Source organism: Elephantulus edwardii, unplaced genomic scaffold, assembly GCF_000299155.1.
Source record: "Elephantulus edwardii isolate Elephantulus edwardi_28Jun2011 unplaced genomic scaffold, EleEdw1.0 scaffold00094, whole genome shotgun sequence".
Classification (NCBI taxonomy): domain Eukaryota; kingdom Metazoa; phylum Chordata; class Mammalia; order Macroscelidea; family Macroscelididae; genus Elephantulus; species Elephantulus edwardii.
Window position 1 is genome coordinate 8,981,607 of NW_006399844.1, and position 26,975 is coordinate 9,008,581.

The 26,975-nt window shown below is 39.1% G+C and overlaps 1 protein-coding gene and 1 pseudogene across 2 annotated transcripts in view; one reads left to right on the plus strand and one right to left on the minus strand.

Annotated features, from left to right (window-relative positions):
* SSH2 (slingshot protein phosphatase 2) overlaps nt 1-26,975 on the minus strand; it is a 311,107-nt gene that overhangs the window by 204,556 nt on the left and 79,576 nt on the right. Inside the window, exon 2 of one of the 2 annotated variants that reach the window (XM_006890987.1) lies at nt 23,117-23,197. The exons of the other annotated variant lie outside the window; for it this stretch is intronic. Coding sequence (XP_006891049.1) covers nt 23,117-23,197 — 81 coding nt within the window. The remainder of the gene's footprint in view (nt 1-23,116; nt 23,198-26,975) is intronic. 2 annotated transcript variants of the gene reach the window in all.
* LOC102865136 lies at nt 206-1,140 on the plus strand (annotated as a pseudogene).

Genomic DNA, 26,975 nt, shown 5'->3' on the forward strand with positions numbered 1-26,975 from the left:
ACATCCTGATAAATGGAGAAAAGACTGAAGTTGTCCATGACTTTATTTTACTTGGATCCACAATCAATGCTCATGGAGGCAGTAATAAAGAAATCAAAAGAGATGGGAGTTCTGGTGGCCAAGAGGTAAGAAACTGCGCTACAATCCTGAACACATCAAAACAGGTGCTACCTCCGGTCACTACAGTCCACCTCAAGAGAACCTGATGTGACCTCTCCAGCTTATCTTCAGATGGTTCATTTCCCAGCTATATTGTGGACTCAAGTCTCCAGCCTTCACACAAATCAGAATTTGCCCAGCAATGGCTCATCTGAGTTTACGCATGGTAGATTTTTGGAAGGTTTTTGCAAAAACACATAGTCATCCTTACAGGAGCTGTTGTTAGGGTGGAAAGTGCAGTTCCAACTTTCTGGGGAGCCAGTGGGTACTGGAGAAAATGGCAAGCCCAGATCCTGGCTATTTCACAGGCATTTGCCTATGACCCCTCCTGGGTGTGGGAGTTCTAGCATTACCTGTGGGAGGTCATGCAGAGCAAGGACCCGAACCCCAGGCACCACACCATCACTGAATCTGAGGTCCAGGTGCACAGGCAGGGCCAGCAGGTGGTGGTCATCACCTAGAACACCGACAAGCTGCACCACCACAAGGCTGGCCCCAAGAACATTCTGGAAATCCACAGTAGCTTATTTAAAACCCAGTACACCTCTTGTGGAAATGTGACTGAGAAATACAAGAGTCCAATTTGTCCAGCTTTATCAGGAAAAAGTGCTGCAGAACTGGAAACTGAAGATGCTCGTATACCGAATGGACAACTTCCCCAGTGTGAAGGCAGGGTGTGGAGGCCTGTCCCAGCCACACTTCGTGTGGTTTGGAGGAAATCTAGATCTTACTATTCTGGACAAGGTGGACGGAGAACTCGCCATGTGTGATTTATGCCTAGTGATGGGAACTTCCTCTGTGATTTATCCTGTTTTATTTAGCCTGCTTATCCATGTTTGCCCTTCACATATCTGCCAGGCAAGTCACTGTGGTTAAATTCAACATGGAAACCAACCTGGTCATAGATTCAAGTTTTATTTCCAGGGACCCTGTGACACAACACTTCCTGAACCCCTTGTCCATCATAAAACAGTTTCTTAATTGTCCCAGGGAAAGAAAGAATGATAGTGAGTGTGGGGGTCACAGTTTGGGAGATATGATATGTGGATGGTGAACAGTATGATGGAAGATCCCAAAATACTTTCTGATTCTTTAACTGGAATCCACCCAGTAGAGAGTGATGGAGATTTAGTAGCAACAACATAGCAAAAAATGAAGGATTCAGATAAACACATCAGTGCCTGCTACTTGATTCAAACTGACACCTAAAAGTGCCTCTAAAGTGCTTGGCTGGTTATCAGAAGGGGTAAAGAGTGTAAATAAGTTGTCTTTAAGAAGTCATTTAATCTTGTTTCTATTTCTACTATTTGGGTAAAGACAGAACCAGAGGCGAGAAATACTTGGATTTCTTAATCTGATAGTTGCACAAGTTTACTTGGAAAATAAAAACCACTCTTTGTAGTTGGTGGGAAAAAGAAAAAAAAAACCCAAAAGACAAGCAGCACTAGGCAAATCTGTGATCAAGGACCTCTACCTGGTGCTATAGAGCAAGGATATCACTTTGAAGACCATGGTGTCCCTCACCCAACTCACACATGGTATTTATAGTTGCTTCATTTGCATGTGGACACATAAGGAAGACCAAAAAAGAATCAATATCTTTAAACTGTGGTGTTGGTGAAGAGTCCTGAATATGCCATGGATTGCCAAAAGTACAAATAACTCTGTCTTAAGGGAAGTGGATGCAGGGTGATCCTTGAAGACAAGGCTGGTGAAACTTGGTCTTAGATACTTTGGGTAGGTTGGCAGGAGAGAATAGTCCTTGGAAAAAGACATTATGCTTGGAAAAGCAGAGGGTCAGCAAAGGAGAAGAACACTTGCAAGGAAATGACTGCAGCAATGGGCCTGGAGGAGATTTTCAAGATGGCAAAGGGCAGAGCAAGCCTTCGATCTGTCATTCAGAGGGTTGCTATGAGTTGTAGTCAAATTGATGGCATCTAACAACACTTTCCATTCTCTCTATCAACTATTTTTTTTTCAGTCTTAAGCAGACTGCATCATTTGTGGTGGTTCAAGGATCACTAAGCACACCAAGCACATACCATCCTCTCATTCAGAAAGCCCAGAAAAAAGAATTCAATTTGTATTCCCAGTATCTGTATCAGTATCTCAGCAAAACTTGGACTGGCTCTGCTCAGGTTATGTGCCCCTCTGGAAATAAGAGTGTTTTGAATGATCAGCTTGGATCATATGACCAGTGGTAGTAAAGCAAGGTCAAATGATCATGAACCTCATTTAAATCTCATGGAATTGACAACACACAGCTCCCCAAAGAAAAAGATGCAGACCAAATGACAAAGTAACAGCTCTTTACCCAGAGAACTCACTGTGTGGTTGGTTTGTTGGTTCCTCCCCCCCGCCATTTCCTCCATCAGTTCCTTCAACTGTGATATGACATTTGAGACAAAAAACTTTTCCTAAAAACAAGAATTCATATGGTAATAGTTTGTATTCTAACACCTGATACTAAGCCAGATCTATTGTAGAAACACGTCAGAGGACAGATTATGGAATGTGAATCCTGGAATGAAATTTCCTTAAGTTATTCTGCACAAAACTCTTCTGAGTACAAATCCAAGCAATCTGCAATGAAATTTTCTCTTACAACCTATACAGGACAATCATTCTCAGGATTCAGCATGGTTTACACATCAATACAAAAACAAACCAAAGTGGGAAAAAACACTGAAGTTGTCAAGAGTTTCCTTTCAACACGTGAGTCTACAATCATTACTCATAGAAGCAGCTGTCAAGAATAAGTTTCCTATTTTAAGTAGTTGTTGTTATGTGACATCAAGTCAGAACTGACTCATAGCTGACCCTCCAATGGGTTTTCAGAGGTAGTAAGTTGCATGGGAGGAGACTGCCCATCTTTCTTCTGCAGAGCAGTTCATGGATCCAAACCACATGCAGTAGTCAACATTAATAAACTTGGTTTTCCCACTTATTTGGGTTTTTTTGGGTTTTTTTTTATGGTGAGGGTAAAAAATTTCCAGAAATAAAAAGCTCAGTTGTCAGGAAGTTCCAGGTAATGTATAGTTGTTGTTGTTGTTGTTTAATGCCGTCGAGTCGTAGACAGCTCATAGCGACCCTATGAACGAACAGCCTGAGCACTGTTCATACATAGAGTTTCCGGAGGCAAGCCATTTTGGAAGTGGATGCCGCTCCTGCTTCCAGAATGCATAGTACGATTTTTTAATATTTCTCACTATGGTTTCTTAAAGTTGGGCAGCTCAACAAAAAACAATAAAAACATTCAAGTTAAAGGTGACAAAAAGGATACATTAACACAGACAAAAAAGCCCATACAGCTGCAGCAGATGTATTCTACATTATTCAGCTCAATTTAAGCTCACAGTACTTGAGAATATAGCAGCAGTAATATTTGGAAATCTGGTGGTCTAGTGGTAAGGTATTGCACTGCCAACCACAAGGCCTACAGTTCAAATCCACTAGCCACTTTGCAGAAGAAAGTAGATGATCTCTCTTGACCATTGTAAGGTCATCTATTGAGTTGGTTCTTACTCAACAGCACATAACAAAAATAGCAACTGCATATGTATAATTTTAAGGAAGACAGCAGAACCAATGCTTATCTTCAGGCAACAAACAGCTGGGTAAAGTCTTATTTTTGGCCAATTCCTTTCTCACCCAACACCATGCCCTACTGCCAGAACAATTTATTTAGTTGATGCTGTTGGACATTCCCTTAGAGCCCTGGCAGACAACTATGCAGGTGGAGCTAGCTATAAGGTTGGACAAGAGAAAAAAAGACAAAGCTCACTCTTACTTTAAAAAAGAAAAGAGAATTATTCGCCATCTGTGAACCAGCCTGCCACAGGAAGTTCAGTAAGTGAACGTGACTTCAGGGCACTCTCTCTGACCACATGAGAGACTTTAAATTTTTCCCCTTTGTATCACTTGGCAGCAAACTCCCTTTCAAATTCTGCCCTCTTATGTTCTTAAACTACAAAACAAAGGCTCTCTGGGCAGAGTTGAAATTCACTGTGAACTTTTAGAATAGCCCTCCCACTCCCCTCCCCCCCCCCGGAAAACCTCCTTGTAGAATTGCCCAGGACTCTTACAGAAGGGTGGCATTCTTCAGCCTTGGGTCCACAAGATGGATGAAGGGCAGAAATTCATGTTTTGGACAACAGGTTAAAGGTAACAAAAGTCAGGAAGTAAGCATGTGACTGTGGCAAATTTCAGGGGGTAAGAGAAAATGTATTTTTCTTAGACAACGTTAAAGTGGGAAGATCTCGATTTCCAGGTGTAGAATTACATCTTGCTGAATGGAGAAATCAATGGCATTTAAATCTTTTGTGAAGCTGGAACAATCTATTTTGGAAAAGCAATTTTTTGAGACATTATTAACATTTGAAATACCGTCAACAATTAACCTTGATCAACCTGAAGCTTTGCTCAGCAGCATAATTACACACATGACACAGTTACCGAGTATGTGGGAAACAAAGAGCCACAGATGTTTCCAAGCAACTAGCGACATTCTGGGGCACTTCTTGCAAGTGACAGAACCCTCTCCCTGGTGTTTGTGAAAAGGCAGCTTCAGCAAATGCACTGCCTGGGTTAAGGCAAGGAATCACTCCTCAGCTTCCATAACCCAGGGACAGGGAGCTACCCTAAGCCCATGGAGATATATGGCTCTCGGAGGAGCAGCTGAATCCTTGGTGAAACTAAATTACTCAACTCACTTCCATGCAGCTGGAACAGACTCATAGCTCCCTCTCCACTAGGCTTTCAGATGTTGTTAAGTAGCAAGTGAGGAGACTGCCCATCTTTCTCCCATGGAACAACAGTGTAAGTTCACTAGGTCACCAGAGCTCCCTGCAGTTAGTCATAGTGGCTGCACTGATTGCTGTTAGGTGCTGATGAGTCAGCTATAACTCATAGTGACCCCATGAGCATCAGATATGAACCTAGCCCCATCCCACACCAGCCTCACCATCTTTGCTATGCTTGAACCCATTTCAGACATTACAGTCACTACGGCAATGCATCTTGAGAGTCTCTTTCTAACTCTCCATCTTTTCCAGCATGATGGCTTTTTCCAAGGACTAGCCCCTCATAATATGCCCGAAGTACATGGGACCAAGTTTCTCTGTCCTTGCCTTTAAGGGGCACCTTGGTTGCACTTCCTCTAAGACAGATCATTCTGGTTTTTTGGCAGGCCATGGTATATCACGTCCTCTTCTCCAACACCGTATCTCAGAGGCTTTGACTTGTCCTCTGTCAACCTTACTCACTGTCTAACTTTCAGATGTACAGGAAGCAGCTGAAAAGACCATGGCTTATACCAGGCATACCTGAGTCTTTAAATTGACATGACTGTTCTTTAACACTTTGGAGAGGTGCGTAATGGCAGATTTTCCCAGTAAAATTTCTTTTGATTTCTTGACTGTTGCTACTTTGGGTGTTGAGTATGGATCCAAGTAAAATGAAATTGGTAAACTACAACCAGGAGAAGATAACGTAGATGAATGGGATCTTCTAAGACTCAAATCCCTATGCACATCCAAAAACTTCTCCAACAGGGTAAAAAGGGAGGCCACTGACTGGGAAAAAGTATTCGGTAATAACATATCAGATAAGGGACTTATATCCAGAATTTATTAAATACTTGAGCACCACAACAAGATAAAGGTAAAGAATCCAATAGAAATTGGTAACAAACATTTATTAAAGGCTTACAAGATACAAGGCCTTAGTCTAAGTGCTTTGTAGGCATTAGTTCATTTAATCCTCAAAATAACTTACAAGATCATTATGTCTTAACTGCTGTTAAAACAAAAATATCACAAATGAGTCGTTTTAAGGAATACAAACTTATTTCCTCACAGTATAGGAGGCTGGAAGTCTGAGTTCAGGAGACTGGCTGTAGCCGGAGGCTTCTCTCTCTGCCAGCTCCGGGCAAGGGCCTTTGTGTCTTTTCCGCTTTTGTGTCTCAGCTCCTCAGAGAGCTTCTCCTCCAATTGTGCTTCCTTATCTGAGCCTAGTCTTTTTTTTTTTTTTATTTCAAATGTGATTGGCTTAAAACATACCTTACAGTGATACGGTCTCATTATTATAATAAGTTGGGTTATATCCACCAGTATTAGGGTTTTTAAATTTAGAATACTTTATTTTTTTGAGATAATTTAATCCATAATGGTATACTATTATCTTCATTCTTTGGATGAGTAAATTGAGATTTAAAGAAGGAAAAGAATTTATCCAAGGGTATAATTTTCCACCATACTGTATTATCTCTCTGGCAACTTTTCTCTTGGCTCCATTCTCCAAATGAGTTAACTAAATCACAGGAAAATAAAGTCCAACTGGCCATGGTTAACGAAAAAAAAAATCAGAAACATACTGTCCATAGTGAAGACAGACATATCTTTTGAAAATGTCAACCTGGTCACTCCAACTGAAAATTTTTCAGGTGCTTCTTTTTGAACAGTCAAAGCTCTGACCCCCCTGGTTTTCTCCTTACCTCACCAGTACCACAATGTTCACACTGTTATCACTTCCTTTTTTAATTCCAGCTTCAATGATCTTCTTTTGGTTCCTTGAATGTGACATTTGTTTCCTGACATGTAAATTCTTCCTTCCCTGCCATCCCCATCCAACTTCCCCCTGGTTAGCTTTGACTTATTTGTTTCTCCAAGTACAACACAAAATACCAGTTCCTCAGCGGAACCATAATAAGTTATACAGTGTAGTAAATTCAAAGTCCTATGTATTATACTATGAAAATTGTTAGCAAACTGCCTCTCAATCTGTTTGAGGAGCATGGGTTATTGGCCAAGGGTAGGCTTCCCACTGGGGCAGAAGGCAACATCATTGTAGATAGAAAATGGATTGATGTTGGGAGTGATTTAATCTTGCTTGGATTAACAATCAACACCCTTGATACAAGCAGTCAGGAGATCAGAAGATGCACTGCATTGGACAAGTCTGCTGTCAGAGAGCTCTCCAAAATACTGAAGTGCAAGAATGTCATTCTGAGGACTAAAGTGTAACTGATTTAGGTCATAGTCTTTTCAATCACTTGTATTTGGGAACTGGACAATGAATAAGGATGACAGAAAAAGTACTGATGCCTCTGATCCGTGATGTTAGAGAACTGAATATTCCATGGACTGTCAAAATAACAAATATACATCTTGGAAAAAGTGCAGCTAGAATGTTCTTTGGAGGCAAAGATGGCAAAGCTTCATCTCTCACACTTTGGACATGTTACTAGGAGAAGCTAGTCTTTGAAATAACACCTCATGCTTGGAAAAATCATTGAAAGAGAGGAAGACCATCAACAACATAGACACAGTGACAGCAGCAATGGATTCAAGTGTGTCAGAGATAACGAGGATGGTTTAGAACAGGATAGGGTTCAGGTGAGTGGTTCATAGGGTCACTGTGAGGACTCGATAGCACCTAATGCCAACAGGTGATGTGATCAATACATTCCATCACCACCCAAGTAGGGAATTCTGATGGCTTAGTGATAAGAAGTTGCACTGGTAACCCAAGGCACAAGGTTTGAATTGAACAGTTAATCTGTGGAAGAAAAATGGGTAATCTCTTCCCGTGTAAGTTACTGCCTCTGAAAACCTGCAAACCTGCTGTAGCATCAGCTGTGAGTGAGTTCTGACTCAACAGAACACAGCAACAACAGCAGCAGCAACAGTGACAGAGTGTGTTATGTTCTGGGTTGCTGTGTTAAAGTCAGCACCTTGAATCCACCAGTCATGCTGTGAACAGAGATGGGCAGTCTTCTCCCATTAAAATTTATAGTCTCAGAAAGCCAACGGAAGAATACCAAGGATCAGTCAATCTCCACTAGAACAGAAATTCCACAGAGGAAGAAATTACTTTGCAGATGCATCACTATGTCCCCAACACCCGGTGTGATGGTTATGACCACACAGGATGTGCTCTGTACACATCTGGTGAAAAAGCAAATGAGTGAAAGTTCACCATATACAGAAGAAATGGAAGCTAATCATGTCCTCCCCTAAGAGTCAGGCAAGAAGTGTGAACTCAGCTGTGAAAGAAGTACCAGGCCAGTTCTGCTCCGCCTTTGGTATTGTGCCTGGCACAGCTGCTCCAGATTAAGCGAGCCTAATTAGTTCAAGATAGACTCCTAGAACCAGGGAACTAAGAATGGGGAAGGAAATGAAATAGCAGAGCTTTAAAGTCTGACTTAATGGAAGATGGAGGCTAATTATAAGACTTAGACATAACTTTGCATGCTAGAATTTAGATCATTACTGCAGAGCAACATCATATTTCATTAATGACCAGTGGATTTTAATTGATATTTACTTGCTATATGTAGCTTATAATAGGGAAGGCTATAAATTCTGAAAGCCAAATTGCTTAATATAGTCCTTGCTGCACTGCAGCTTACGTTAAGGCATCAAAAAAATGGTCCCAGTGAGGTTCTGTTCATAGTACAGACGCTTCTTGAGAAGAAAAAGAGCATTGTTAAAAAAAAAACAAACAAAACCACAAAGGTTTGAAAGAACTCTCCTTAGACCACGGAACACATCTATAGACATAAACCCAAACCAACAGTATTGCTGTTGAGGTGATTCTGACTCCTAGTGCCCCTGGAGGAGAGAGAACTGGCTCACTGAGTTTCTGAGACTGTAAATCTTAATGGGAACAGACTGCTTCATCTTTCCCAGGCAAAGCAACTGGTGGATTCTAACCTTTTGATGAACAGCCCTAAACCTATTATGCCACCAGAACTCCTTACCTGCAGGTAAAACTGTACATAAATCAGTTCGGGGGTTCTCCAAAATAGTCTGTAGAGAGTCAGGCTTAAAGGTTGTGGGGAAAGTACAGGGATATATGTAATAATCGGTAAAAACGAGTTGCTATTGTGTCAACTACAACTCCTGGTGACTCCACGTGTGTCCTATGTGCCATAGGGTTTCAGAGGTTCATCTCTCAGCACCTGGATCACCTGGCCTTACTGTTTCCACCACCCAGAGACTCTACATAGTATGTGACATACGGCCTCTTTATCCCCCATATTAACTCCTCAAAGGAGAGCCAAGGCCCCTCAGAATCCTAGGTGTTTTATTTTAAACAATCTAAGGTGAGTCAAAACTCTCCTCCAATACTACAGCTCAAAGGCATCAATTCTCCTGTCATCCCTAGTCACTGTCCACCTCTCTGATGCATAGCAAGTGATTGAAAAGACCATGGCCTGTATCAGGTGCATCTTAGTCTCCAGACTGGCTGTGGTGTTGGAGAAGAGTACTGAATATACCATGGACTGCTTAAGAGAACAAATAGGTTCGCCCTGGAGAGGGTGAAACCAGGCTGCTCCTTGGAGGCAAGGATTCTGAAGCTTCATTTGACATACTTTGGGCATGTTGAAAGGAGGGACCAGTCCTTGGAGAGGGACATCATGCTCGGGAGGGTGGAGGCAGGAGAGGAAGACCCTCTCTGAGGTGGACTGATTCAGTGACTGGGGGTAATGAGGGTAGGTGTGTTGGAGATAGTAAGATTGAAATAGGATAGAGCAGGGTTTAAGGCTGTTGTACATAGGGTCGCTATGAATTGTAGGCAAGTTGACGACACATAACAACAAAAACAAGGTTAATAATAAACTTGACTCTAAAATATAAACAAGACAACTATGATATTACAAAAGCCATTATATTCACCATATTGAAATAAACTATAATTAAAATCTCTTTCATGTGTTTAGAAGGAGTCCTGGTGGCAAAAGTGGCCAAAATGCTTAACTGCTAACTGAAAAGTCAGCAGTTTGAACCCACTAACTTTTCCACAGGAGAAAGATGTGGTAGTTTGTGTCTGTCTGTAAAGAATTACAGCCTTGGGGATCCTACAAGGCAGCTCTACCCTGTCCCATAGAGTCACTATGAGTTAAATAATGTAAGCACTCATACTTAGTTTCTATTTAGTTGTAATCAGACTATATGAGTAAATTTTGTTAACTTTTTAACATTGATATGCAATCAGGAAGGAGCATCTCGAAGTTCCTTCTTATGCTATAATTGTACTCAGGAGCTAGTTTTACTCTATTACTGTACTAATGACACTGCATGCCAATTATAAATGCATATCTGTCTCTTTGTGCCTACTTGAGGCTAAGAGGTGGGTGGTTCTTTTAAAAAATAATATTTGTTGAGTGAATGAATGTTCTACCCCTCCTTTTATTTTAGTATTTAAGAAAGACCACATATGAATATGAATAATCATCTAAGTATATTTCTTTTTACATCTTTTTTTTAAAAGCACAAATAATACATTGTTTTTAATCCTGGTACTTTTTCTTAATAATATATCTAAAAGAAAATTGTCTAGTAATTTAGAAGGAGGCACTTCAAGTCCCTGTTAACAGACATCTAGGGTGTTTTCTTTGTTCCTTATTACAAACAATGCTCCAACAAATATCCCTGAATAGGCATTATTTTACATATGCAACAGTATTTCTAAGGATACATTTGCACAAAGAAAACTTCTGGAGCTAAAGTTATGACTATTTAGGATTTCTGAATATATAATTGCCAAATTTCCCTCCAAGGAAGTTATTTTCATTTAAATTCCACTAATGAAATAAAACAATGACATTTTCCCTATGCTGCTGCTAATATAGTGCACCAACAACTAGTTTTAATCTTTGCCAATTTGGAAATTGAAAAATTATATTTATTATAGGGGATCTTAATGCCTTTGAGTTGTGGTGCTGAAAGAGTATTGAATAATACCAAGGACCACCATGAAAACAAACAGTTCACCCTGGAGAGGGTGAAACAAGTCTGCTCCTTGGAGGTAAGGATTTTGAAGCTTCGTTTGACATGCTTCAGGCTTGTTGCATGGAGGGACCAATCCTTGGAGAGGGACATCATGCTTGGAAGGATGGAGGGACAGTGCAGGTGAGGAAGACCCTGGATGAGATGGATTGATTCAGTGACTGGTAATGAGGGTCGGTGTGTCAAAGACAATGAGGTTGGCTCAGGATAGAGCAGGGTTCAGAACTCTTGTACATAGGGTCACTATAGTTACAAATGACTCGATGGCACATAACAACAACAGTGAACAGTGATTTCTATATTTTTTTCTATAGTAGCTTGTGTCTTTTGTATCCTTTTCTAATATAGTTCTAGCCTTTTAAAAATATTATGAAACACATTATATACTATACGAGAGAAATTACCTTTTGGTTTTACGTGTTCAAAGTCTTTGCCTGTTTATTCCAAACTTTCGTTTTTTTAACTTCATAGGGTTTTTTGATTTTTAATAGAGAACTTTTAACCTATTATTATGATTTTATTTTCTCAATGTCTTCTCAGGTTTGTGTCACTTTTTTATGTATGTGTCATATTTGAATAAGGTCTTTTCTACTCCAAGATTATTTATTACAATTCTTATTATATATTTTTATAGTGCCAAATTTTTACATTTAACTTTTTGGTCCATCTCTATTTTGGCATAAGAGTAAAGCAGAGATACAACTTATTAATTTCCATTTACTTACTTTCTAAATTTAACATTTCATAACCAATTAGAACTACACAGTTTTAAATTTTATGACTTCACTGAGTTATTAAATCTACAGTTTGTTTAACCATTCCTTCTCCACTATTACTAAATAGATCATTAAAATTTTAGTATATATATTTTTTTAGTTTCTTCTGAGGAAATTTTTAGGAATTAGAACTATCAAATTGCCACAATCAATTAATAATCCTGAGAAATATAATCATCAAGTAAGATGAATATGATATACTTAATAATCTTTCCCAAACTGTACTGTACGCTAGGCACTATAAAAATGTAACCTATTGGATTATCTAAGTTAGGGCGATCTTCCAGAGTCAGAAAACTGACATCATGCATCAACAGAATCTGTCCAGTCTAAGAACTGCTGATTAAAAAAAAAAGTAAGAAAAAGAACAAGTGGACAAGTTCTTCCAGAGCAAAGTGACTCTATAGGAAAACTCTAACTTGGAGAAATAAATAAGCATGTTAGTCCAAAGACTGCAGTACCTGAATTCAAGATTATATTTCACTCCTTTCCCTTTCTCCAACCCTCTTAGCAAGCATCTTGAGGTTCTAGCTACCATCTGATACTTATTAGTCAGTTTCTTCCATAAACAGCCTTTGCTTGGCTCCTGGATCAGGTCCTACAAGTTCTCTGAGTTCAAGTAAAGGCAGGAAATGTTGATCCAAAGTGGAACTTCCAGACCCAGCCCAGGAGGCCAAGAGGGCATTTCCTCCTGCTAATGTACCTATCACATTTATAGCTGAGACTTTCAACGTCTTTGGAGCTGGTGGCTCTGTCATTTGCATAAATGCATACAGTGCCCCTTTTGAGGCCTCCTGTCCCCTAGAGCTCCCTTTAAAGCAGCAATTTAGGAAGCAGATTTCCTTTGAGAGAATTAGTACTATATATTTTTTTACTTGTAAATTTTACAATGCCACTCTTGAGAATTTAAATGTCATGACCAGAGAGGTGAGTCAACAAATCCAAGGTGGAGTTCAAGCCCATTCTGACAGCCTTAGTAATCAGACTTAAAATTCACCACTTACTAGATATGTGACCCTAACCAAATACCTTATGTATTCTGAACTAAAAATATTATTACCATGTTAGAAAGGCCCTTTGTGACATATCTTTTATCTAAATGGATTGTCTGCCTCGTTATTCTCTGTTTCCCCTCATTTGTTTTCTTCATAGCAGCATAACATTTTGTAATTAAATACTTATTATTTATCTGTCTTCCTCAATGCACTGCAAGTTCCATTAGGACAGAGTATGCTTTGCTCATCACTGGGGTATTCACTGTCTTGAATAGTACTACTGAGTAGTATCAAATAATGATGGAATAAATGAGCCTCAGTTTTCTCACTTTTAAAGCAGGGATAGATAAATAATGCTACTGACATCAGAAAAATGTGATGTGAGATACAAATAAAAACATTTCATATAGAGCAAGGCACATGGTTGGTGTTATTGTTAGCTGCTGTCAAACTGATTCCAACTAGTGGAGAGCCCATGTCTGTCCCTTCAGGCACATCTGAGTGGGTCAGAACCACCAATATTTCACAGAACATCTCACCATGTGCATAATTCAGCCTCAACATTCAGTGTTCGACCAGTGTTAACCGCTGTTTCAGTTCTTGTTTTCAACAAGTCATGATTTTAAAATAACTACTCCTCCTACAACCAAAGAACACAATTGAGTTTATGAATGTGTTCAATTAACAACTCTCTCAGGACATTGGTCTTAGTCAAGGCCATCTACTATTCTCTCCAGGGTTCGCTGTTCTTGTCTAATTGACCAGAAATTCTACCTTTACCAAGACTCTGCCTCAAGTGCTAAAAAAACTGACTAGAAATTGCAGGAAAGCAAACTAGAGATTGAGAAAAACTGTGTCTAGTTCCATTGTGGGAACTCAACACCACTGAGTTGATTCTGACTCACAGTGTCCCTCTGCTGCCATTCCTCTTGTGCACTTTACAGTTGGAGACCTCCTATGCTTTCCCCAGGGAGTAGATAGTAGATTTGAGTCACCAACTTTGCAGCCAGCAGTTTCATACATCACACGCTCTATCACTAGGGCTCCTTACAATAGTGGTAGTGTTCTAGAAGTTCACAGAAAATTAATCTATAAAATATCCCAGAGGTATAACCAGTTTCTAGTCATAAATATTATCTTCCTGAACCCTGAAACTTGATTGTTACTAAGCCATCACCTCCTTCCTGACATTTCTAATGGTGCATCATCCTAATATTCCAAATTTATTCTAAGTTACCCCCAAATCTATTACTTTATACTTCTTTTCCAGAGAATTTCTAAGAACCATGGTTCTCAACTTTGGCTATACAAAGGATTATTACCTCTGAAGCATGTGAAAAGTAAAGAAGTCCTTTCCCAGACCTACAAGATAATTTTGTAAGGTCAGATTTGATCATATATATGTGATCAAGCATAGTTTGCCCGAAATACCATTTTAGATTATTTAATTGGCCTATCAAAGTACATGCAATCAGCAAATCACTACATTAGAAAGATAGACAATCTCCTCCTGTGTGATTAACTGCCTCTGAAAACCCAATGGAGGGTCAGCGATGGGTCTGTTACAACTCAATGCTACACAACAAAGACAATGATAAAGTTTTTAATTATTGTCTGAGAGTTCTGCGTGGCCACTGCAATGTATTATTGAACCCAGTAGGAAAGTATGAGCACCACATGAGGAATGGCTGGTGTCAGAGCAAATAGAAGGGTCTGGAGCACAGAGTGTGGGAGCATGTCTCATCTTTCTGGAATCAGTTTTGTGCTGTTGATACTTCTGATGTTGAGGGAGGAGTCTTCCTCCTGATGAAGTTCAAGGAGGTCAGAGGCTGCTGCCCCGTGCTCACATTGTTTTTGCACATATACATCAATAAAAGCATAATACATGAAGTTAAAAGTGCTCTTTAGTTCTCTAATGGTATTTAGACAAGAATAATTAAGTGGGAGAAAACTTTTGCCTTTCTCTGGCAAAGGTTTATTAATTTGATCACTTCTGAGCAATTAAATACAATGAGTCTCTGGGTTAAGAGAATGTACCTGTACTTTAAAGTCATGTAAATGTGTCCTCATTTTGAAATGAACAAACCATTTATGTACCCATCTTATATTTATGTATTATATTTTAACAAGTTGCATACAAAAGAATCATTTGGTGGGGGGGAATCTTGTTAAAATGTAGATTCTGATTGTGAATATCTGGGCTGGAAATTCCCAACAGGTGATCAAACAAAAAATGAACTGATTAAAAGTCCTGAATTGAACTAACTTCTACTCAAAAGAGATTCTTCATCACAATCATCTTCATTTGCTACATGTGCAGCTTAAGTCACTGAATGACTTCAAGTAATTTCTTGCACTAAAAACCAAAGCCCCAACTCTATGCACCTGTTTTAACTTAACTACTAATTAGACTTAAAAACATACTTAGTAAAATGAACAGGTATGTCAAGGTAAGACTACATCTACAACCATACAGGTCGGGCAGAGGATATACCTATATACACATCTTATGGGCTGTAAATATATCCACATATAAAGGAGAGTGAATAGGGGGCAGAATTAGGGAAACTTCTCAGCTACGCTCTAATACCCTGAGGGAGTAAGTTGCTTTGCTTGGTAGCTTAGGGAGTCATTAAAGTCAACTGGCACAACACAGCCTACAAAGACAATGTCCTCTACATTCTACTTCGGTGAGCAAGAACTGGGTCTTGAAAGCTTTGATGCCTGCGGTCATCAAAGGTACAACTATCAGTCCCTCTCCATCTGGAGTAAAAAAGAAAGAAAGAAGAAAATTGAAGACTGTTAGTCCAAAACACTAATGGGCCAAGTGAAAAGTTTCTATGACAGTGGGACCAGAAGAATTAGATGGTGCCTGGCTCTCACCAACAACACTTTGAAAGTGATCAAAATAGAAGGTACTGAAAAGAGTGGGAGAAAAATATGAACAAAACTCAAAACCATAAAGACCAGGCTTACTGCTCTGAAGAGACTGATAAAATTTACCCAGACTATGACTCAAAATTGAACAGATTTAAAAGGTGATCAATAACTGGAAGGAATGTATTGCTTAGAATAGTCAAGCACAAGATCAAAAAGGTAGCATTCTGTCAAAGATAAAAAGCTCAGAAGGTAGGGAGGGGTAGGAAAGTAGGATGAACGGAATCAGGAAACCCAGGAAGGCAGTGGGAGGACAGCTGTTAGAATGTGGGGATTGTAAGCTGTGTCACAACACAGGATGTGTAGTGCACTGGAAAACCAATTTACACTGTAAGTGTTCACTCAAATAATGATAAAAGGAGACACATTTCTGAATGGTTCTTGTTCATAACCTGAGATTGCCTGTAGCCAACTTCTATGACTATAGTCATTCTCACATTTAATCTATTATTTAAGGGAATAAATACTGTAAAATTTGTAGGACTGTCTATTCCACAACAAGCCCCACAACGAGCCAGTTTATCTTAATAGTGCTGATAATTTCTAAAAATTCCTAGTCATTTATCTTTAACTTACTATTAGGTTAAATATTCTCTCTCCTCAAAGGCATAGTCTACCCCACAAAATGACTACCCAGGGAAATTCTCACAGACAATGACATCTAAGAAGATACTATTGACTTCTGAGGCCTTGCATAGCCCAAGAAAGGAGTACCAGTCTATATGAGGAAAAAAGTAAAGCTAGGCGAGCTCTGGTGGCCTAGTGGAAAGAAGGTGTATTGCAATACCAGAGGTGCACGGTTCAAATCCACCAGATGCTTTGCTGGAGAAGGAGGAACAATCTCCTCCTGTACCAGTCAGATCTGATTTGACAGTACACACACAAAAAATGATAATTAAAAAAACTAAAAAAAAAAAAAAAAAAGAAAAACTATTCTAAACAAACTCATTCTTACATGTCAGATTTTCCTTACTTTTCATATACCTTCACATTTAATTCTAAAAGATGGCTTTCTCTCTCCTCTGTCTTTCTTTAAAAACACAAAAGCCTAGTGTCTCCTCCTTTCACTGGCTACTGAAATAGAAAAACATTTTTTTTATTGCACCAAGGGAAAATACATAATAACAAAGCCAAAAAATAATAAGAAAGAAAAAACAAAATAGTATTAACACCTAAGCAGATGCATCCTTCTTACTATTTGGCAGAGTGGACGTTGAAAGGGTAAGGGAAAGGAAAGAACGAATTTTTATTTTAAGGAAATAAATGATAGAAGTAGTTTCCTGACCATCAGCCTAGGGAAGAAAAACCCTACAAGGCAATAAAGCCAGTTAAACAAAATAACTGGAATCATTGCTAAACTGGAATTTTTCTCTTTTTAAAGAGGAGAGCAGCAGACACTGTGTGGAGACTCAGAACCCTCAAAGGACTCAAGTGATGCTGCAGCCACTGCCATCCCATCGTGCCTTAGGTCACTCTCTGCAGCTCTTCTTATCTAGAATCAAGGCGAAACTCCTACAACTAGAGCCAGTATTTTATTCCAGTCACATCTATTGTTGCCATCACCTCTGACCTCTTCTAGTTACACTGTTACCCTGCTTGAGGCAGACAGTCTTTCTCTGCAGGTAGAATTCCTCAGCAACCTTTTGCACAGATGGGTAACCAGTAGCTACCTTTTTATCATTTCCTGTAGGCTAAGTGAGATGGAGAAGGGACAGTGGCTTCTTCATACTCTTCCCCTCTTTTGGGTAAGCCCTGCCAGATCTAAGGCAGTCAGCCCTGGCTTCCAAAGGGACCTAGTCCTGTTTTTTTTTTTTATTTTTTTTTTTCCTAGTCCTGTTTTTAATGAAAATTTCTTCCTACTTGTCCACCACTTTCCTCTCCTCATCCATGTGATGATTTTCTCTTTTCTTTCTCATGGCTTTCTACGAAAGCCCAGAAAACCAATGTGGTGGTACCAAAGGGTACATTATATATTTTCCGAAGGTGGATTCTGTACTTTTGCTAATCCCCATAGCCCCGGGCCCAGTGTTTCACACATGAGTCAATCAATACTTGGTGAGCAAATGGCATAAGTGGATGAATACAACTAACCAAAGTTAAAATTTCTATTATCCTGAAATTGAAAAGAAAGTTTTTTAGTGGTTGACTTTATTTCCCACTCTTTACAATAATGGTTAACTTCTACTCCAAACTGTTATCAACATCTACTACTACTACCCTCCAAGAAAAGGAAATAATGGGAATGTCAGTTGGCTTGGACTTCAAATAACTTTTTACGATTAAGTCTTCAAATTAAGGAGATCTTTCATTTTCACTGATGTGAAGGGTGGGATGGAGAATGAGAAAAAGAAAAAAATATGGGAGATCCCCCCTGAGCTAGAAAACAGGAGCTCATTTTGGTACCTTTAAAAGTTGGCTATGTCCAAGTAACCACTCTTACCTCTTGAGGAGGAAAAGCAAACAACAAACTTGACTTTAGTGAATGAAAGTTTATGCCACAAAATACAGAGTAATCTGCAAATAACTATGTCCAACTAGTTTTTAAGGGAAAAACTGATTAAAACTAGAGCCATTTGTTCCCCATATGTAAATATTCATGGTGATGATCATATATTGGTCTATGAAAGAAAGACAAAAGTTGTCAAAGCAGTCACTCCAAGTCCAGAGGACTCCAATGCAGACTGGACAAAAGAAATTTTAATAAGATGTTGTAGATAGGAACTGGTACACATTCCACCAATGATGACTCTGGCTGCTCATAATAAACTCACTGGAGGCTGTCAGCTGAGGAAATGTGGTATCAGCACTGGCCTTGCTGTCCACCTCAGTTTGTCATCTGCCAAATGTTGCTAACCAAAGTGTTCAAGATGATTCACCTGTTGATGTTTGCAAGTATCAAGGAAATGAGCAATATTCTAACTATCTGTGAGTCAATAGCTGAGTTCATGCCATTCCAGACTTCTCATCAACAATTAAGTATAACCAGGTAAATCAATATGAGTTCTAAAATCGTGATCATTGTGACTTGATGGCGTAAAGACACCTTAAAAACAGGCAGTGGGATGATGATATACTTGAGAGGCACATCCTGCTTTGACAGGCCCATTTTCTGCTGACTAAACTATAACATATACTGAGTATCTACCATACACAATGAACATCTGACAATGGGCAGAACCCAATTTTAATGCCAAGATTGGCAGAACCGTTTATCCACAGGTTAAAAGGCAGCTCATCTAGTTAGTTGTAAGTCCCGTTTAAATTGTTTGGTTGTTTTTTATTTTGCTCACAATCATGTGTGACCTGACTGGTTGTTTGGGTTTACTGGATTTAGCTAACAATCACCTGTGGGCTGGAAGCCTCTTGTTTAAGTCAATCAGGACCTAGTGGGTGGGCCTTTGTATTAAAAAGTTGGTTGGGCCCAGAGGGCGTGGTGATAATTATATTTGAGAAGAACATTCTTCTAAGTGGTACAGCACACTGGTCTGTCAGTTTGCTGTACTGAGATAACTTGGGATTGCTATAATATTATTAAACACTGTGCCACTGGTATGTAAAATGCCATAATAGTTACCCACGATGGACAGTGTTTGGTAGAACTCTCAGATTAAGACAGACTTGGAAGCAGGGCTGGCATCCATTTCCTAAACAATGTTGTTGTTGATTGCCTCTGAGTTGAGCACAACTCATAAGCAACCCTATGAACAAAAGGTCTGAAGCCCCTCTAAAATTATCAACATTTATCAAAGTTCATAGAGCTTCTGGAGGCATGTCATTTAGGAAGTGGATGCCACTCTTGCTTCCAAGCCTGGCATAATATGTTATTGTTCTTATGTCCCATTGAGTCGCCTGCGATGTACAGTGACCCTATGTACAGCAGCTCTGAACCCTTCCCTGTCCTGACCCAGTCTCACCAATACCGACACACCAACACCCATTGCCCCAGTTACTGTATTAATCCATTTCACTGGGATCTCCCTTTCCTGCACTGTCCATCCACCCTTCCGAGCTTGATGTCCTTCTCCAAGGACCGATCTCTCCTGACTACGTGCCCAAAGTAAGTGAGGCAGAGCTTCAAAATCCTACCCTCCAAGGAGAGATGTGGTTTCACCCTCTCCAAGACAGACCTATTTGTTTTCTTGGCAGTCCATGGTATGTTCAAGACTCCTCCAGCACCACAACTCAAAGGTATCTATTCTTCTTCTGTTATCCTTAGTCACTGTCCAACTCTCTGAATCATAATAAGTAATTGAGAAAACCATGGCCTGGATTAGGTACATCTTAGTCTCTAGACTGACACTGTTGCTCTTCAGCACTCTGGAGAGGTCCATGACAGCATATTTTCCCAATCCAATTCTTCTTTTGATTTCCTGACTGCTGGTGTTAATTAAAAATGTTGACTGTGGATCTGAGCAAGCTGTAATTGCTAATAACCCCAATCTCTTCTCCATCTATTACCAGTGGTAAGAATCTTTGTCTTCTTGATGTTGAGCTTCAATCCATATTGAAAACTACAGTCTTTGACCTTTGCAGCAAGTGCTTCAGGTCTTCAGTTTCAGCAAGCAAGGTGAGTCTTCCTCCAATCTTGATGCCTCATTCCTCCTCATAAATGCCTGTCTTGCGAATGATCTGTTCTGCATACACATTGAAAAGGTATGGGAACAGGCTGCATCCCTGATGTACTCCTTTCCTAATTTTAAACCATGCAGTGTTTTCTTGCTCTGTTTTGAGGCCTGCTTTTTGATTCAAGTATAGGTTTTGTATAAGCATGATCAAGTGTTCTGAGATTCTCATTTTCCTCAAGGTTGCCACAATTTGTTGTGATCCACACAGTCAAATGCCTTTGCATAATCAATGAAATATAGATAGACATTCTTCTGGTACTCTCTGCCAAGATCTGACATTGGCAATAATATCCCTAGTGCCATGACCTCTTCTAAACCCAGTTTGTATTTCTCATAGTTCTCGGTCAATGTACTGTTCAAGTCTTTTCTGGATAATCATCAGCAGAATTTTGCTAGTGTAATATTAGTGATATTGTTGGATAATTTCCACAATTTCAATAATTTGCACCAATTTTTGAATAGGAATAAATATAGATCTCCTCCAGTCAGTTGGCCAAGTAGTTGTCCTCCAGATTTCTTAGCAAAACATGGTGAGCACATGCAGGGCAGCACCTGTTTGCTCAAATATGTAAATAGCTATTCCATCAATTCCTGGGGCTTTATTTTTTTTGCCAAGTCCTTCAGAGCAGCCTGCACTTCCTCCTCTATCACCACTGCCTCTTGTTGATATGTTCTTTCTTGAAATTCTTCTGTGTTAGCCAATTCTTTTTGGTACAATGACTCTATATAGTCCTTCCATTTTCTTTTAGTGCTTCCTGAATCATTCAATATTCTGTCCATAGCATCCTTAAGCATTGCACCTCATGGCTTGAATCTTTTTTTTCAGCTTAAGAAATGCTGAGCGAGTCTGGGCCTTTTGATTTTCCAACTCCAGCTCCATGCACATTTCATTATATTTTGCCTAGACTTCTCGAGCAGCCCTTTGAAATTTTCTACTCAGCTCCTTAACTTCTTGATATCTTCCCTTTGCTTTCCTTTCCCTTCTTGGTGCTCTGGTGCAATACTGGTCTCTTCTTCTTTTTCCATCTTTTTAATGATTCTTCATAAATACTATTCTTTATATCTTCCCACAGCTTATCTGGTCTCTGTTCCTAAGTGTTCAAAAACTCAAACCTGTTCCTGAGTTGTTTTTTAAATTCATGGAAGACAAATGGAAGGTAAAATTTTGATTCCTGTGGATGTGACTGAACCTTCTTTTGTTTTAATTTGAATTTGCATATGAGCAGCTTCACAATCAGTACCTGGCCTAGTTTTCACTGCTAATATTGAACTTCTCCAACAGTTCCCTTCACAGACGTAATCAATCTGATTCCTGTGCATCCCATCAGGAGAAATCCATGAATATAACCTGCATTTATGTTTCTCATAAAAGGTATTTGTCATGAATAAATCATTCATTGTACAGAATTCTATCATCCTATCCCCAGCCTCATTTCTGTCATTAAGGGAATATATTCCTTATATGACCAAAACCTCCAAGTACAACGTATGGTAGTGTTTCCTTATAAAACATAGTACTACATCAGCAGAAAACTATATAATATTCACCTTTAGTGGAATAAAGTGAAAGCAGTAAGTAGTTCTTATCAATTCAGGTAAGGCTTTGTGAAAAACCTCCTGGTTTCTGCAGCTTTTTAAAAATTTGTAATTGTATTTATGGAATGTGGCCAATATACTTCAGGTAGGTTGGCACACTAAGGCATTTTAGTTTTTATTGACATCTGCCTGGCTGTCAGATACATCAGCATTACATGTACCATTTATCCAAACTTATCAGAAAAAAATTTTCTCACTTCTTTCTCCTAATTTTATTGCATTTCTAATGTTGGAATAAAAGTGACTTTTCTTAAAAGAATAGCTGCCTTCCTTCTGATCCCCACAGAGTTGTACATCTTATAGATTTTCCATCACAAATTTTACTTTTTCAGGCCCTGCATTTATAAGCTGACACTGTACACTCCACAGACTATCAGAAATGGGTGGCTTCTTCTGATAGAAGAAACATTTCAAACAGTGTTTCTATGTGAGAAGAAATTCATACAGAAAGGTTTTAAGAGTCAGGAATAGAGCACTGACCATTTCAGAGATTTAGAATTGAAAGGTTCTAAAGTGACAGGTTTAAAACAGACATTCTCACCAAAATACAGTTAGAATCTGCTCCTGCCTAAGGCAGGAAACTGGACTACTCCAGGAAACCCTTGTCCTGGCAAGGCTCTTTCATAAGCCCTAAATAACAATTCTGTTACCAGATTTTATGGTAAATGTCTAGTTTAGTATGGTAAGATCCATTTTTAAGGTTGGTGGTTTTTTTTTTACATTTTAAAAAATTATTATTTTGTGTGCGTGCACCGTCAAATCAGATCTGACTGGTACAGGAGGATATTGCTCCTCCTTCTCCGGCAGAGCATCTGGTGGATTCGAACTGTGTACCTCTGGGATTGCAGTGCAGCTTCTTGCCACTAGGCCACCAGAGGTCCCCCTCATTTTTAAGTTTTAATCTCAATTTGATGTTAATGACTTTCTTATGTGAAAAAGTGGTGAGAATTCAGTCTATGAATCATCTGTCTCTGATTCTCCAGTTCCCATTATCTGCATTTTAACCAGAAAGATACATTTTCTAAGAAATTCAATACTGAATTATTCATTTACTAGAATGAATTATTGTTTCATGCTATGTAATTCAAATCAACTTCTGACACTCAGTTGAATAGGGCCAAATAGATGCAACATCAGGCATTATCTCAGTTATAATTAAGAGCCAAATTTACCCAACTAGCATTTCTTTTTTTACCTGAATCACCCAAGGCTGTATAAAAATTATACCTACGTACATTGGAATCCCTAAAGATTTCTGATTCTTCACATTCACAGCAAAGTAACGCTGCTGATTCACTATCTTCCAAATGAGAACTCTGTAATACAAACAAGATTGTTTCAGAGATCCAAGTGAATGGGCCCACAAGCAAGAAGGGGAAAAGCCTGGGGAAATCACTGAGTTGATGTTAGTTCATATGTGAGAAGCTGCATTCTGATTAGTGATGGCTGTTATGGAGAGAATAAAGCCAACAAGGTGACTGGTTAGGTGAGCAGAAAAAAAGCAAATTAAAATCAACTGGGGAATATTTGACTGCTGTTGTTTGAAGAATGGGTGATGATGCTACCAACTCTTATATCTAAACTCCTTTTAGGCTAGAGAGTGTTGTTGTTACATCTGAAGGTACATGTTTGATGTAACTATTTAGTGAATGTAGCACAGGTTCTGAATGGGGGATGAAAACCCACTACCTTGGCTTCATCAGTCTTCTACTAATAACTGTTTAATAAGAAAAGCCATAAAACATGCCCCACCCAACTCCCCTGATAGATGCCAGAAAATAGCTTTAAGTCTTCTATTCTTCAGTCTTTAAAAACAACAACAACAACAAACCACAAAACAAACCGTCTAGAGTGCAGATAAGGGGAACGAGACAAAAGAGAGAGTCAAACAATTAACTGGTAATACAAGAGTATTTTTTCCTCATGACTAACATCACAAAAAAGAACAGAAAAAACAATTCTAACCCATTAAAGAACAGCAGACACTGTTACCCTAGACAGAACACTGATGTATATGCTTATGTCATCAAAGCTTCTTACTACCAGGCACTGAAACTTAGTCATATATATGTAACAGCTCTATGACTATCCTAGTTCAGTCTTGCTGAAACTATGTTTTAATTTGTAAAATATCTGCAGAGATTAAGGAATTTTACAGTGGCAACAAACCAAAATGAAAACAGGTAATACCCAGAGTTACAAGTAAACCCTGTTCCTGCTCTTGGCTTACTTCCTTCTTACAGTTTCCTATCCTGCCACTTTGTCTACTTTGAGGTTTTTCTCCTTATCCTCCATTACTTCTTCTAATTTCAGAAAATAAAAAGAAAGAATCTGAATCACTTTTTATATCATGCAATGCAAAGGTGATCCTGAACAATATAGGAAAAAAATTTACTTTCTATTTTAAAAAATTTTATTCGTCTTCAAGACTGATGAAGCGTTTCAAAAGATATACTATAAGAAAATGAATTCTTCTTTTTGGAATTAGTTCTTATTTTTCAAGACATATGAAGGTTTCCAAGAGTTACAGGAAAGCCAAGGCTTAGTAAATAATAAAATATTTTTTAAGTCATTCATAAAGTAGACAGATTCCTGGTGGTGTTGTGCCTAAAATGTATGGCTGCTAACCAAAAGTTAGCTGTTGGATGCACCAGCGGCTCCTGCTACTTCCATAAAGACTTATAGCCTGTGAAACCCGGTGGAGGGTTTCTGTGAGTTAGGCATCAACTCATCAAAGCTGCTTTCAATTCTGCCAAGCTCTCAGATCAAGTCAGATAACTATGCATAGAATAGTAATCAAATCAAAAGTGGCTTGTCACTGTCACAATGCATACAAAGCAAACAAAGAGCATGAGTTAATAAATCTGAATTACCTTATTTAAGATTTTAAAGCTTTCATTCTTTGAAATAGTTCTGCATGGTTACATTAACTCTTTCAAAATGACCTTTAAAGAAAGAGGTCCTGATAACCACATTTGCATTCTTAAAGTTATTTTAAGATTTCACTGTATTTTAATTAACGTAAACAATTCATTAAGGTAAAAGGTATCAATTTAAATGTTCTGGTAGTATTACAAAATAATACATTCCCGTAATAGGTATTTTACTGTAACCAATGTGTTTTGTTGTAAATGTCAATTCTATGAATACTAAAGGAAGACTAAGAACATTTTAAATTCTCTTGAATTATGGTTTAATAGTCTAAAAACCAGTTCCTCTTGACTCAGGAATGGCTCCAACTATTCTGGGTACACTTAAACTTGAACTTGGGAAAGTGCCATAAAGAAAAAGAATATACATATAAAGTATTAATAAGGGAGCTCTTGTGGCACAGTGGGAAAGGAGATGCACTGTTAAACCAACAGTAAGTAGTTCAAATCCACGAGGTGCTTCATGGCAGAAGGTTTAGCAATCTCGTCCTTTATAATTTACAGCCTCTGAAAACTCACTGGAGAGTAAACTATGAGTCAGTCTGACTCAAAGGCCATGAATGAGCAAGAATAGTAAAAAATGCCATGCCGTTCCAACATCACCCTGTAGGCGAAGTGTGACGAAGAGGAAGGCAGAGTGGAAAAGATAACGTCTTAACTCATTATGGATAAAACATTTAACTTCTACACATTTACAGAACGAAATGACCACGTGAAACACTGCTAAAGTACCGCACAGGCATTGAAAGAGGACTATGCACGTGAGAAGCCCTGAGATTTGAGCTTCACAGTAAATCTTCCTCCACCCCTACCCAGTCTTGACTCTGGAAGAAGTGGGAGAGAAAGAAAGACCAAGACATGAACCTCAGATAACACTTTGACTCAAATTAGATAGAGAGATGGTATTTAAACAAAATCTACTGCTCAAACTAATAACAAGTATGTGAATAAGACCTTTCTATTGTTTCAATCTCCCCTCCTCCCTTGTACACTTGCATGGGACCTCTTCCCATCAAATAGTACTTACTCTTGAAATTAGAGCAGCAACAGTCTAATTTTTTTGCAAATATCAAACATTTATGCTTAAGAATTGCCAAGAGATAATCATTGTAAAGAATTTAAGTTGCCCTCTCTGTGTATTTGAGCAAAGTACCAAGTCTATTTAATGGAGAGACACTAAGAATAGTAAAAGTGCTGAAAAATATCAAGATGTGAAAAGGAGACTATGGAAAGCTATAATAAAGAAATTTTAGAGTGATACATTACCAACAAATGCAAACAATATATAGACAACTGCTGTTTTTACAGCATTCATGTAAGTAATACATCTAAATGAAACTAGAGCTCTGATAATACATTTTCCCACCTCTTCCCCCGCCCCCTTATTGTGTACTGTCAAATCAGACTCAACTGGCACAGGAGGAGATTGCCCCTCCAGAGGAGCATCTGGTGAACTCGAACCACAGGTGCCTTCGGGATTGCAGTGCAGCTTCTTGCCACTAGGCCACCAGATAACACCGATAACACTCTGATAACACCTTTAAAGGCTTTCTCTAGTTGTTGTTGTTGTTATGTGCCCTTGAGTTGCTTGCGAGTCATAGCGACCCTATGTACAACAGCCCTAAACTCTGCTCTGTCCTGTGCCAATCGCACCGTCTCCAATACACCCGTCCGGATTACCCCAGTCACTGAATCAATCCACCTCATAGAGGGACTTCCCCTCCTGCTCTGTCCCTCCACCCTACCAAGCATGATGTCCCTCTCCAAGAACCAGTCCCTCCTTACAACATGTCCAAAGTATGTTAGACAGAGCCTCAGAATCCTTGCCTCCAAGGAGCTACCCGGTTTAAGCCTTTCCAGGATGAATCTGTTTGTTTTCCTAGCAGTCCATGGTACTCTCAATACGCTTCTCCAGCACCACAGCTCAAAGGCATCAATTCTCCTTCTATCCTCCTTAGTCATTGCCCAACTCTCTGATGCATAACAAGTGATAGCAAAGACCATGGCCTGTATCAGATGCACCTTAGTCTCCAGAGAGACACCGTTGCTCTTGAGTACTTTAGAGAGGTCCCTAACAGCAGACTTTCCCATGGCAATACATCTTTTAATTTCCTGGCTACTGGTGCCAAGAGTGTCGACTATGGAGCCAAGCAAACTAAAGCTG